Source organism: Pyrus communis, chromosome 4, assembly GCF_041283825.1.
Source record: "Pyrus communis isolate YQ-2024b chromosome 4, ASM4128382v1, whole genome shotgun sequence".
In the NCBI taxonomy this organism is placed as follows: Eukaryota; Viridiplantae; Streptophyta; class Magnoliopsida; order Rosales; family Rosaceae; genus Pyrus; species Pyrus communis.
Genome location: NC_142568.1, coordinates 24,009,963 through 24,022,132, shown reverse-complemented (window position 1 = coordinate 24,022,132; position 12,170 = coordinate 24,009,963). Strand labels below are relative to the sequence as shown.

The 12,170-nt window shown below is 39.4% G+C and overlaps 2 protein-coding genes across 2 annotated transcripts; one reads left to right on the top strand and one right to left on the bottom strand.

The window, feature by feature from the left end:
* Positions 1 to 13: 13 nt before the first annotated feature.
* LOC137722414 (Pentatricopeptide repeat (PPR) superfamily protein) lies at positions 14 to 1,778 on the top strand. The gene has a single exon (XM_068461409.2). It carries the CDS (start codon positions 14 to 16, stop codon positions 1,385 to 1,387), a length of 1,374 nt encoding a protein of 457 aa, XP_068317510.1. The 3' UTR covers positions 1,388 to 1,778.
* A 136-nt stretch (positions 1,779 to 1,914) lies between these two features.
* Positions 1,915 to 10,552, bottom strand: SEC (Tetratricopeptide repeat (TPR)-like superfamily protein). The gene is made up of 28 exons (XM_068461408.2): positions 10,048 to 10,552; positions 9,597 to 9,742; positions 9,384 to 9,482; positions 9,241 to 9,291; positions 8,868 to 8,984; positions 8,670 to 8,726; positions 8,046 to 8,165; positions 7,837 to 7,899; positions 7,663 to 7,741; positions 7,059 to 7,168; positions 6,911 to 6,964; positions 6,760 to 6,827; positions 6,563 to 6,665; positions 5,932 to 6,134; positions 5,674 to 5,770; positions 5,227 to 5,298; positions 5,022 to 5,098; positions 4,808 to 4,924; positions 4,630 to 4,714; positions 4,386 to 4,553; positions 4,003 to 4,113; positions 3,834 to 3,920; positions 3,598 to 3,725; positions 3,400 to 3,482; positions 3,064 to 3,169; positions 2,811 to 2,957; positions 2,476 to 2,596; positions 1,915 to 2,355 (listed from the first exon to the last, which is right to left on the bottom strand). The coding sequence occupies exons 1-28, from the start codon at positions 10,202 to 10,204 to the stop codon at positions 2,242 to 2,244; spliced, it is 2,940 nt and encodes a 979-aa protein (XP_068317509.1). The 5' UTR covers positions 10,205 to 10,552; the 3' UTR covers positions 1,915 to 2,241.
* Between the last annotated feature and the right edge of the window lie 1,618 nt (positions 10,553 to 12,170).

Below are 12,170 nucleotides of genomic sequence, written 5' to 3'. Positions count from 1 at the left end.
AGCAGCGAAACATATGTTGGGCGCCGCCAAAAACTCACCGGTCCTCCACAGACCGCAACCACTCCGCCGCCTCCTCCGCCACTTCACCACCGCCCTTAATGCCGCCCCTCCAAACGGCGTCGTCCCGACAAAAGACGACTACTTCTCAGCCATCCATCACATCTCCAACATCGTCCGTCGCGACCACTACCTGGAGCGGACACTCAACAAGCTCCGAATCGCCGTCGACTCGGACCTCGTCTACCGCGTCCTCCGCGCCTGCTCCGCCCACGGCACCGAGTCGCTCCGATTCTTCAACTGGGCCCGGACCCACCACCCCACCTACCACCCCACGACCCTAGAGCTCGAAGAACTCGCCAAGATCCTCGCTCGCGCCAAAAAGTACGAATCGATGTGGAAGCTCCTCGAATCGATGCAGACCCACCACGAATTAACGCTCTCGGAAGAAACCCTCTGCTTCGTGATCGAAGAGTACGGCCGCCACGGCCTGGTAGATCAGGCGGTGGAGCTTTTCAATCGTGCGCCGAAGACCTTCCGGTGCTCCCAATCCGCCGGAGTTTACAACGCTCTGCTGTTCGCCCTCTGCGAAGGGAAGCTCTTTCATGGGGCATATGCTCTGGTGAGGAGGATGATCCGAAAAGGGGTTGTTCCGGATAAGAAGACGTATTCGATTTTGGTGAATGCTTGGTGCTCCAATGGGAAAATGCGGGAGGCCCAATTGTTCTTGGAGGAGATGAGCAGCAAAGGGTTCAATCCACCGGTTCGCGGCCGCGATCTTCTCGTCGAAGGGCTGCTCAACGCTGGCTACGTCGAGGCTGCGAAAGGGATGGTAAGGAAGATGGTGAAGGAAGGATTTGTGCCTGATGTTTCTACTTTTAATGCATTGATGGAGGCTATATGTAAATGTGGGGAGGTTGATTTTTGCATTGATTTGTATTGGGAAGCAAATGGTTTGGGGCTCTGTCCTGATATCAACACTTACAAGGTGTTGATTCCGGCGGTTTCGAAGGTGGGGAGGATTGATGATGCGTTTCGGCTTCTGCATAACTCGATTGAAGAGGGGCATAAGCCGTTTCCGAGCTTGTATGCTTCTATAATTAAGGGAATGTGCAGGAGGGGGCAGTTTGATGATGCATTTTGTTTCTTTAGTGAGATGAAGGATAAGGGGCATCCTCCCAACAGGCCAGTGTATACCATGTTGATAACGATGGCTGGACGCGGAGGGCGGTTTGTTGAGGCTGCGAATTACTTGGTGGAAATGACTGAGATGGGGTTGATGCCGATTTCGCGGTGCTTTGATTTTGTTACTGATGGATTGAAGAACTGTGGGAAGCATGATACGGCTAACAGGATTGAACAATTGGAAGTTTCTCTCCGTGGCGCGTGATGTGTCGATAGAGCGTTGAAGACGACGGATTTTGGCAGTTTTGAGGATCTAGTGGCTATGTGCATTGTGCATTGCCGGTTGTGCTCGAGGAGAAGGATGAGGCACCTGCTTCCCGGGGTACGATGTACAGAGCGCATGGAAGAAACGATGGCCATTTTGGTACTCAATTGGGGTATACTATGAACAGAGCGCATACCACGCCAACAGTTAACAGAAAAATTGACTCGCAGAGGTTTAACATTGCTACAATTTGTAAGATAAGATATGAGATTATGATACGATTTATATTTAAGACGGTTTTGTATAATTTAGACGACAAATTATTATGCTTCTGGTTCATTTATTTTATAAAAAGTGAAATAAGAAACGTAGGACAGAATTTGCTTGCAAACTGAATGCCAAAGCGAACCAAGGCGGCCGCAAATCGCAATTAATTTTCGGCAGAGTTTCAGTTCAAGCCGAAAGAAAACGGAAAATGTCTCAGAAAGAGTGTAGTTTACGATCGAAAATGTAAAAGAACAAGAGCAGACGGAACCAATACATTACCATTAATGATACGACGGTTAACGTGGGAGACATAAATCAGCACACAAGTATACCATCTCCATTACATAAGAGACGTACAAATCACAAGATTATATGGTAGATGGAGGGAATGGTGCGGAGGGGAGCAAGTGGAAAGAGTGACATACTGAATACTGCTACGTCGAGCTAATCTCTCCTCCGACTCGAAACTTGTCCAGGATTTAACATATTGGGTAATAATTATATGGATCTCCTAATCCATTGAAGCAACTTCCCTATTTTGTTTCTCTCCTAAACTATCTACAAATCCCGTCTCTAACTTTGCCCTTCTACCTGTCGTAGGGAAACTCTAAATCGTTCTCGGTGACTTTGAAATGCTGCGGCTTCTGGCCCGAGCAATGCAGATTCCACATTTTGAAGTAACTCCTCTCCAGATTCCTCACCTGCAACAGGTTGTTTCAAGAGATTATTACCAGTTCTTTAATTCCAACGGTTAGTCATATGCGACAAGAATTTGAAAATACAACTGATATAAATGCGCAGGACATGCTGCTTTAACTCACCCAGCGTGCGGTGTCGAACAGAGGACAAGTCAGTCGGGCTGCCTTGAGCTTGGTGGCAAGAGCACGGAGCTTTGGAGGATTCAACGCCAGAGACACTGCCCTCTCTTCATACTCTTTCATGCTATAGGAAGTCAAAACAGGAAAGGAAAATTGTTACACTCGTGTATACGTACGACAGAAGCGTCAGGTGAGAGGACAAGAACAAAGCCTTCAGAAACAAGTATTTCGCAAAGTGACAAGGGCTCTTTGAAAACGGTGGATGATAAAGACATCATTTTATGAAATACTTGCAAAGCCGCTAGAGAGTCTGAAGGTTGCCCATAAAAAAGGCATACCTGCTAACAATCATCTCATCTCCCAGTCCAGTGGCGAGACACAGTGATCCAGCAACCCTGGTAGCCATCTTTTCAAGGGGAAGGGTCACCATCGGCAGACCTGCCCATAGAATATCCGTGCCTGTCGTATGTGCATTGCACAAAGGCCTAAAGACAAAAACTCCCACAATCAATATTTTAGCTTACTATGACCAGTACACAATGAAAGAGAGCCTTCAGATTTCTCAAAGGAATCAAGGGAAAAGAAGATTACGTGTCAAGGAATAAATCTGCCAACGCACTCCGCCTGATATGTTCACCTTTCATAGCAACATCCGTGAAGATGATTTGGTCTGGCTGGACTCCTTGATCAACAGCATCTGAACAAAGTCCAATAAATAACAAAAATATCACAAACGGGTTTAATTTTTTGGGTGAAAACCAGAGGTTACGGCCCATTATTAAATGGTTTTAAATTCAGACTGAAACATCAAAGGCTGTGTTATTTCTTTTACTTGGACTGGGTATTCTGAAATGGTTGCAAAAATGAGGTTTAAGGGAATGCAATCAATTAATATAAGGGAGTATATTAGTAAATTGTAGCACTTACATTTACGAAGTCTTGTTTCGCCTGCAGCTGGGAATCTGAGGAGCCAAAGTGCACTGTTGGGTACACGTTTAAGAATATTGCACCTAGAAAACATAGAAATGACTAGTGAGATGATGAATTATGTACAATATGCACTAATATAATTTTTGGTTCTTTAGGAATTGCTTCTATGAACATGGAGGAATATGATGATATTACCAAGTATTAAAAATTTCAGGATCCATTTTGTACAACTGATTGAAGCATGCAAATATAAATTTATCCTCAGGCAGCCCATAATCTGATCGCTTGTGCCGGCAGCTTGGATCCAACACATCTTGATTTTTCTGAACACAAAATTGAATGGTGATTCAGGTGCCATGTAACTTTGCTCAAGTGAATAAAATAAGAAAACAGACTAGAAAACTTTCTGTAATATGATTATTAACACCAACCTGCTTATAATCATTCACAAAGTAGCAATGCGGGAGATGAACAATTTTCTCAGAATAAATATGTGCGTAGCGTAAAGGTGAAACGAACTGAAAGCAAAGACACAGCAAATCAGACAACTACAGCCAACAAAATTGTGCTCTCCAAGACATAAGGTGGCCCAATTCAAACCTCATCAGTGACTAGATAATCGATATAATTTGCCCCCGTGGTACCAGGGAACCCCATGTATGAAACCTGAATGGGAGCTGGCTGCATAGCAAATATCTCATTTCTTGCCCCCTGCATGATGAATGTGTAATTAAGTCATTTAAACAAGTAACAACAGATATATGTTACAAATGCCATCATTAGAAGCTGAGTGTAGAATAAACAACTACAATTTGTTGATGTACAATCATAATTATAAGAAAAATGTAGTCATAGTTATAAGAAAATATTAACAAAATGTATCACACAAATAGGCACATTTTCTAGGTCTACTTATTGCTTGCTATAAGGTTTATCAAAGATTATTTGAGGACGAGAAACAGAAATCAACAGAAGAAGTATACCTTTGTATAGCCATTGAGGTTAATTAAGACTTGTATCTTATCTTCATTAATCATTTTGGCAATCGTATCTGATGACAAAGAAGAGACATCCGTAAAGTGCTCCACTTCAGACTGGATGCGTTGTCTCCATTCCGTTCCATCATTTGGACTCAAGGCATAACAGAAAACCTATATAATAATGCTAAGTTTAACAGGCAGTAAAGAACATAAAAAGAACCAATAAGAGAGTACAAAAAGTACAAACCTCAACATTGTCCTTGTTATGCATCCCAAACACAGATCCCATAAGATGTGACAAAGGGTGATTACCGAAGTCACTGCTTACATATCTGCAAATCAAGAAAGGTCCTCACACATTTAAGGAGAAGTAAAGGAATGGCAAATAAAGCGATTAGTCTTAAGCATATCCTCTCAAAACATACCCAACCCTTAGTCTCTGAGGTCCACCATTACGCCTTATGGGGACAGGAGCAGGATGGTTGAAGGGAGAAAGTCCAAATCGGGATGCAACTATGGAGCAGTGTGCAGCATATTTACGACTTCGAAAGAGAAAACAAACTTGTGAATGAGAAGAAAAATAATTCCTGCTAGTGCTATTGCTTCTTAAAGCCTAAAACACTGAACATACAGCTCTACCTAATTTCAAGTGCCAGAATTGGATCAATAGGATATGCTATTGCGTGGAAAGGTTGCACACTAGGCAGAAGAGACATCTGAAATAATAAACAATTAGCGTTCAGGTAACTCTGAGCAAAGTTATGAGCGATAGAAACAAGACTAGAAATGAAAATGATCAGTTTTAACAAAATAAGAAGTACAATGAGGATATATCAAGACTGACATTAATCTGCCTCCTGATTATGCCTTCCACTTCAGAAAACATTTTGTCACGATCCTCCCAACTGCATACACACTGGAATATACAATCATATTAATTTACATGTAAAGATTTCAAAATCTCAGCTGCATTGCAAACAACACAAGGCATACAAGTAGAGGTGAAACATAGATATGCTCATCTACTTTTGATTACAGCATAAATGCTTTCATTTTTCACTTCTACTTATGGAGTCATCAACAAGAATAAAACCAATTCTATGGTCGTGGATACATCCACATAACTCCAAAAGTTTTCAAGTGTACAGGCACGTGTGTGCACATTTGTGTCAGTGTCCAAGAGCAAACCAACATGCAGAGTTTAGATTCATTCAAATTTCTGAGGAAAAAAAAAACTATACATTAAAAAGTTCGAAAAAATCACTTCACTTCCATCAAATTAAGATAATACCTGTAATGTATGTAAAAGATTACAAGTTGCCTCTGGAAAATCAGTTCGAAGATGCAATGCCTGACTATAGCTCTTAATAGCAGCCTCGACATGTCCACTGCAAGATGAGTTCAAGAAATGTTAGTTCCACTTCCACACAAGGGCTGTGATAGTTTTCATATCCATCTGAAACATCAAGCTACTTTACTAAAATTTACTCGATTGGAGTTTGTTATAGCCCAAAGATGAAATTCCCTGATGTAAACACGAGTACCATACCTATCCTTGTAAGCTGAAGCCAAGTTTGCATGAGCTTCAGCCATAGTTGGCCGGACAGATATTGCATGTATGTAGTCCTGAATTGCTTCACTGACTCTGCCAATCTCCTTGTATGTGTTGCCCCTGTTGACAAGCCCATCAGCTGCCAAGGGATCAATGCGAAGAACCTCATTGTAGCAAGAAATTGCATCCGCATAGTTCCCCTGTGATGAAAGCATGCATAATAAAGAATTACAGCAGAATACAAATGATAAATAAAAGATAGAGCAATTCTTCTTTTGATGCTTTTAGATTTTATTTCTACTCTTAACCTTAGAAACCAATCCTTTCTTGTGAGGGTTTCACCTATTCCTGAAAATATGGTTATTACAGCCCTCCCCCTAAAATGACAGCTTTTTGGTGTGCGGAATCTTCATCTTTATAAAGTTTGCATGGATTTTAGTAAGAGGAAAAAAACAGGTCCACATTTTCCAGAAGCTTTGAAGGAGCAATTTTTTGTAGTACCATCCTCCCCCCTCTATCCCAACCCCAAAAATGGCAGTTTTATTTTTGTTCAAAAGAAACACCCACACCCCATGGGAGGGAAAAACAAACTTGCAACAACCTAAGAATTGTATCACAGAAGCAATACCTGTTGCTTATAGATGATGGCAAGATTATTAAAAGGAGCAGACAATCCAGTTGTTACGGTCAATGTGGCCTTATAATATTGAGCAGCAGCAGCCACCATGTTCCTACATATACAGTACTTTAATTGTTAAAATCCCGAACTAATTGTTTCAACATTAATAAATTAATAAAATTCACAAGTATTTCAAGATCGCATACCATTCCATATAAATATTCCCAAGGTTTGTAAGCGCTTGTGGATGGTTAGGTTGTAAAGTAAGGCATTGCTGCATGCAGTAACACAAAAGGTTATGTAAAACGGAAGATCATATGCAATTCAAACAAACCTGACACCACAGGTTGAACCTACATTGTAGCATTGAATTGCTTCATCCACTCTGCCAATGTCTTTCAGAGCATTGCCCTTCAAATGGTGGAAAAAAAAAATTAAGTCGGTGTAAGTTGCAATTACAAATCCGAAAATCATAATTTATAAAATTAAATATATGAGAACCAACCAAATTATTGTAAGCCTCCAAAAATCTTGCATCACAGGAAATGGCTTGCTTATAATGTAGGATTGCCAGATCCAGTTGACCTTGCTCATAATACGAACTAGCCAAATTTCCTGCGCCAAACAATTCAATAAAGGTCAAAGAAAATCCATGAAATTGCTACCACAAAAAAAATATATCTGAACAGATGGAAAAGTAAACGAGGATTCCTCAACAGAGTTCAAAACAAGTTAAAAAAAAAAAAAAAAAAAAAAAGCTTTTAAGTTACAAATATTTATTACACTGAGATGCATAAAAGTAGTCAGTTAAGACGAATGTAGCCATCAACTGACTCATCCATGTGCAATAATTTTAGGAATATTTACCATTCTCTTTCTGCTTAAAGGACATGTTTCAAGTCCATAATGCCAAATTACAAGTTATTATGCACATAGACCGTTAAGCGTTGAGACAAAAAGTAGCTGTCAACCATATCCATATTACTACAAAGACTAGTAGGGACAAAAAACAAAGATTTCTCATAACCATAAGGAAGAACCACTTAATCTAACAAGTCAAGAACAAATAAAAAGATGAAAAAGCCAAGACATGGTAAGATATTACTCACCGAAAGCCATTGCATAGTTGGGTCTTGTCTGGAGAGCACGCTGATAACACACGATTGCCTCCTGAGGCAGTCCCAAAGCCTGGAAAAGGCAAAAGAAATAGCTTGTTTTTCTCCAACACAAGTCCAGCCACTTGCACCTACCCAACCTTACTGGCATTAGGCATGACAGCTTACCTTATAAACATTCCCAAGGTTGAGATACGCATCTGGAAAAGCAGGTTTGAGTTTCACAGCCTCCTGAGATAGAAAAGTATCCAAGGAAAAAGAACACAATTTAAGAACAATTCTAAATAGGGCAATCATGTATTGTACTAAGATGTAAAAGAATCAGTACATCACAAAGTCAGAAGATGATTAATGGGTGAACACAAAATTTATGATACCTTATAGTACTGCAGGGCTCTATTAAGATCACCAGACTCCATGAAAAGACCAGCAAGATTAGACCATGCAATAGCGAAGTTTGGTTGTATACGTATAGCCTCAAGGTAGCAACTGTATGCCTGCACAAAAGGTTAGAGTCTGACTATTTGCAGTCTTGGGGATGGGAGTAACAACAAGAATCATCTGAGCCCTGGCCTGGGGACAACAACTTCATATCTGTTTGAACTGTAAATTCACATTCAGTTCCACACATGAATTATTCCATCAGTGACTTTACTTGAGATGCATTACAGAATTTAAATGTTGAACAGAATTATCATTCCAGTACACTGTTGAGAAATCCAAATTTATTTAACCCCACAAATCTGGGCAGGGGAAAAGTTTGGGCCAGGTGGATATTAACTAGAGCAGTAGCTCAGACTTTCAGGACCACATTCTGTACTGGTACTGGATCAGAACAGAAAGTGATACAACAGTAGGTCTAGGCAAACAGTATGGAAGCTAGGGAAAAGAATAAACAACAGCCCTAAATCCTATACAGCGCAATCTAGATTTTAGCTTCCAATACATATACGGTAACTAAAACATAATGCAAGGTAATACATTTATTTTCTAAGACTTACCTCTTGCACCAATCCCCGTGCCTTCATTAGATTTCCAAGATTACTATGGGCATCAACCTGTATACCAAATTACCAATTTCCCACTGTAGTTAGCTTGCAGATAACATTGAAAGTAAAATAGCATAGAACCTTGGATCGGACAAAAGAACAACAAGAACATCCTGTTGTAAGTCAAAAACAAAGAAGATAGAAGCCTACCAAATGGGGATTTAATGCAAGTGCCTGGCGACAACACTGTGCCGCTTCTTCATGTCTTCCCTTCCGCATGTATGCACTAGCTAAGTTTGACCATGCATCACAGAAGTTGGGACGAAGCTGCAGCCAAGAAAAACTAAGATCAACAAACTACACAAGAGAATGAGAAGACAAGGGCACCTAAACCATTCAAACTGAAGCAGAACAACTTAAACTTTATAAACAAAGGACATCCAAAAAGTTTAAGAACCAAACCAGGGTAATTTGACACTATAAATTACAAACTGAAAGAAAACTCAACATCCATTTTAATCCCTTTCTAAGGCTTGAGGAAATACAAGCATAGTCAGAAAACAGTATAAAATAGTATACGAACCTCAATGGCAACCAAATAATAGCGAATAGCAAGGTCATTATTTCCTTTTTCCTGCAAAAAGAACAAACCAACTCAACATTATGGACAATTATTCAACAAGAAAAAATGGGTGAAAGTAGGCAACTATGCATTCATGACATTACCTTCCAAGCATTAGCCATGTTCCCATAACACTCAGCAAAATGGGGCTCAATTCGAAGGGCTTCTTCATTTTTGGCGATACACATATCAAAGTCATGCAACTGGAACGGAATAAAGCACACATAAAATTAATTAATTTCAGGTTCCCAACACCAATAGAATGGAGAAAAACCAGCGAAAGAAAAAGAGATTAGTTTGGTGAATTAAAATTGAACCTGATAATAGATTGCACCCAAAAGCAGGAGATTGTCGGTGCGAATCGGGTTTTTCTCATACACGATTTTGCTATGCTCTAGTGCCTCCTTATAGTTTCCAGCCTTGTACATTTGATGAGCAACAGTCAAATGTGCGTCTTCATCGACTACATAATCGAATAATTCATCAATTAGCCTCAACTATCAGAAATTCAAATAATTTACCAAACGAGCACCTCCGACGCCTCCCAACCTGGAATAATTGATGAAAACCCTAACCCTAAAATTCGAAATTTAGCTTTTCCATCAAATTTTTAGCTAAAAATTAATCACCAACACAGCAACATCGATTAAAACAACCCCAAAATTGCAACCGAAGTTTCAAACTTTGATTAAAAAACAATTTGGAAGTTCATATTCCGATTAAAACAAAAAAAAGAAATTAGACAAAATTGGGATCAGAAAATGGAACCTTCACGAGCATCGTGATGAGGCTTGAAAGGGACCAAGCAGAGCGACGACGGCTCCGGCTTGATCCCAAAGGAGTCATCGCGAGCGACGCCGAAGTGAGCCCTAGAAGCTCCGACCACCGCCGGCGGCTGACGAGCCTCTCCCTGAACCGTGATCATCGTGGCGAACCTCCTCCTCACCCGCCCCCGATCACTACCATCCAACTGCGATCGGACTGCCCGCAACTCTCTCTCGAGCTGTCCGGCTCTGCCCCTTGGCTTCTGATTTTTTTTTTTTTTTTTTTTTTTTTGGAGTTCTGAAGTTTGCAAGAAGCGGCTTTTGTTGGAAGCGCTTTTTGTTTTTCGGTGCTTTTTTGGTGCGGAGAACAGAGCACAACGCGACAGAAAGAGGGGTTTAAATAAATGGTGGAGAAGTGGGGCTGAGGGCGCGAGCGATCTGGGCCGTCGGATGCGGGGAAGTGATTCAGATTTGGGATTGGAATTTGGATGTCGTGGCGGTTTTCTTAAGATTCAATGAACTTATTCGGAATTTTTCACCCAAAAAAGGAAGAAAAACTTAAAACGTGTTTTGGACACGTAATCTTAGGCTGACTAATGAATGCAAAAGCGCGTACATTTAATTACTTCGGGATTAAATGGTTCACCTGAAACATTACTAGTACGTTCGGAAATAAATCACGAGTCATTATATAAATAATAGATATTAAAACATGTATTTTTTTTACCTCCAGATTATATGTATTGGAGGATTTGTGTTTGAACTCTCTCAAACAATATCGTTTGTAAAAGAACATATCAACATAATTTAGTGTTTGAACTCTCTCAAATAATATCGTTTGTATAAAAACATATCGACATTGTTTAGTAAGCTAATCTAGTTGAATAAGGTTAATTATAGTAAATGGAAGAGACGCAATGTCCATTCAAGTAGAGTAAAATAAATAAATGTATATTTATATATAAAAATATAATGAGTGTTTATTCAAGTATTCAACGTGTCTTTTATAATTTATTGAAAAAATAAAATGTAAAATGAAAGTTATATATTTTCTGTCTAAATGAGAGTTACGACTTAAAAGGGTCTAGACTCCCTTTCTTAGATTTCAAACGTCTAAGGATTAATTAAGGTGGTAGTCAACCGTCTAGTGCCTAGGCAGATATTCTTTAGAGTAATGACTTAAAGTAACCTTATTTCTTAATTTTCAAACTTCTAAGAATTTGAATCACATTAGTATTAGCTCATTGTGAGATTAAACTCACTCCCGCCCTTAGTGTAAATAATATCATTTGTTTAAAAGAATAAAATAATAATAATCGGATCAATGACCAACCGCCTAATGCCTAAACGGATATTTTTAGAGCATCGATTTGAAGTAACCCGCATCCAACTTCCTACGTTTTTTACTTGCGAATTACATGGAAAAAAAAATTATAACACATGGAAAAATGGCTTCTTATCAACTTTTTTTTTTTATTTTTTTCATAGAGAGAAAGAGAGAGAGAGAGAGAAAGAGAGAGAGGGCGAAGTTACTGACAAGCCTCATTGGTTCACATTACTATTAACTCATTGTAAAACTAAACTCACTCCTACCCTTTAGTGTAAATAATATCATTTGTTTAAATAATAATAATAATAATAATCGGGTCAATAACCAACCACCTAGTGTCTAAACGGATATTTTTAGAGCACCGACCTAAAGTAACCCGCATCCAACTTCCTACATTTTTTACTTGCGAATCACATGGAAAAAAATTTATACACATGGAAAAATGGATTCTTATCAACCTTTTTCTTTTTTCATAAAGAGAGAGAGAGAGAGAGTTACTAACAAGCCTCCATTGGGCTACACGGAAAAATGGATTCTTATCACCTTTTTTTTTCACAGAGAGAGAGAGAGAGTTACTAACAAGCCTCCATTAGGCTACATTACTGCTAGTCTATTGTGAGATTAAACTCACTTCTATCTCTTAGTGTAAATAATATTACTTGTTTAAAAGAAAAAAATAATAATAATCGGATCAATGACCAACCACTTAGTACCTAAACGGATATTTTTAGAGCACCGACTTGAAGTAATCCACATCCGACTTTCTACATTTTTTACTTGCTAACCACACGGAAAAA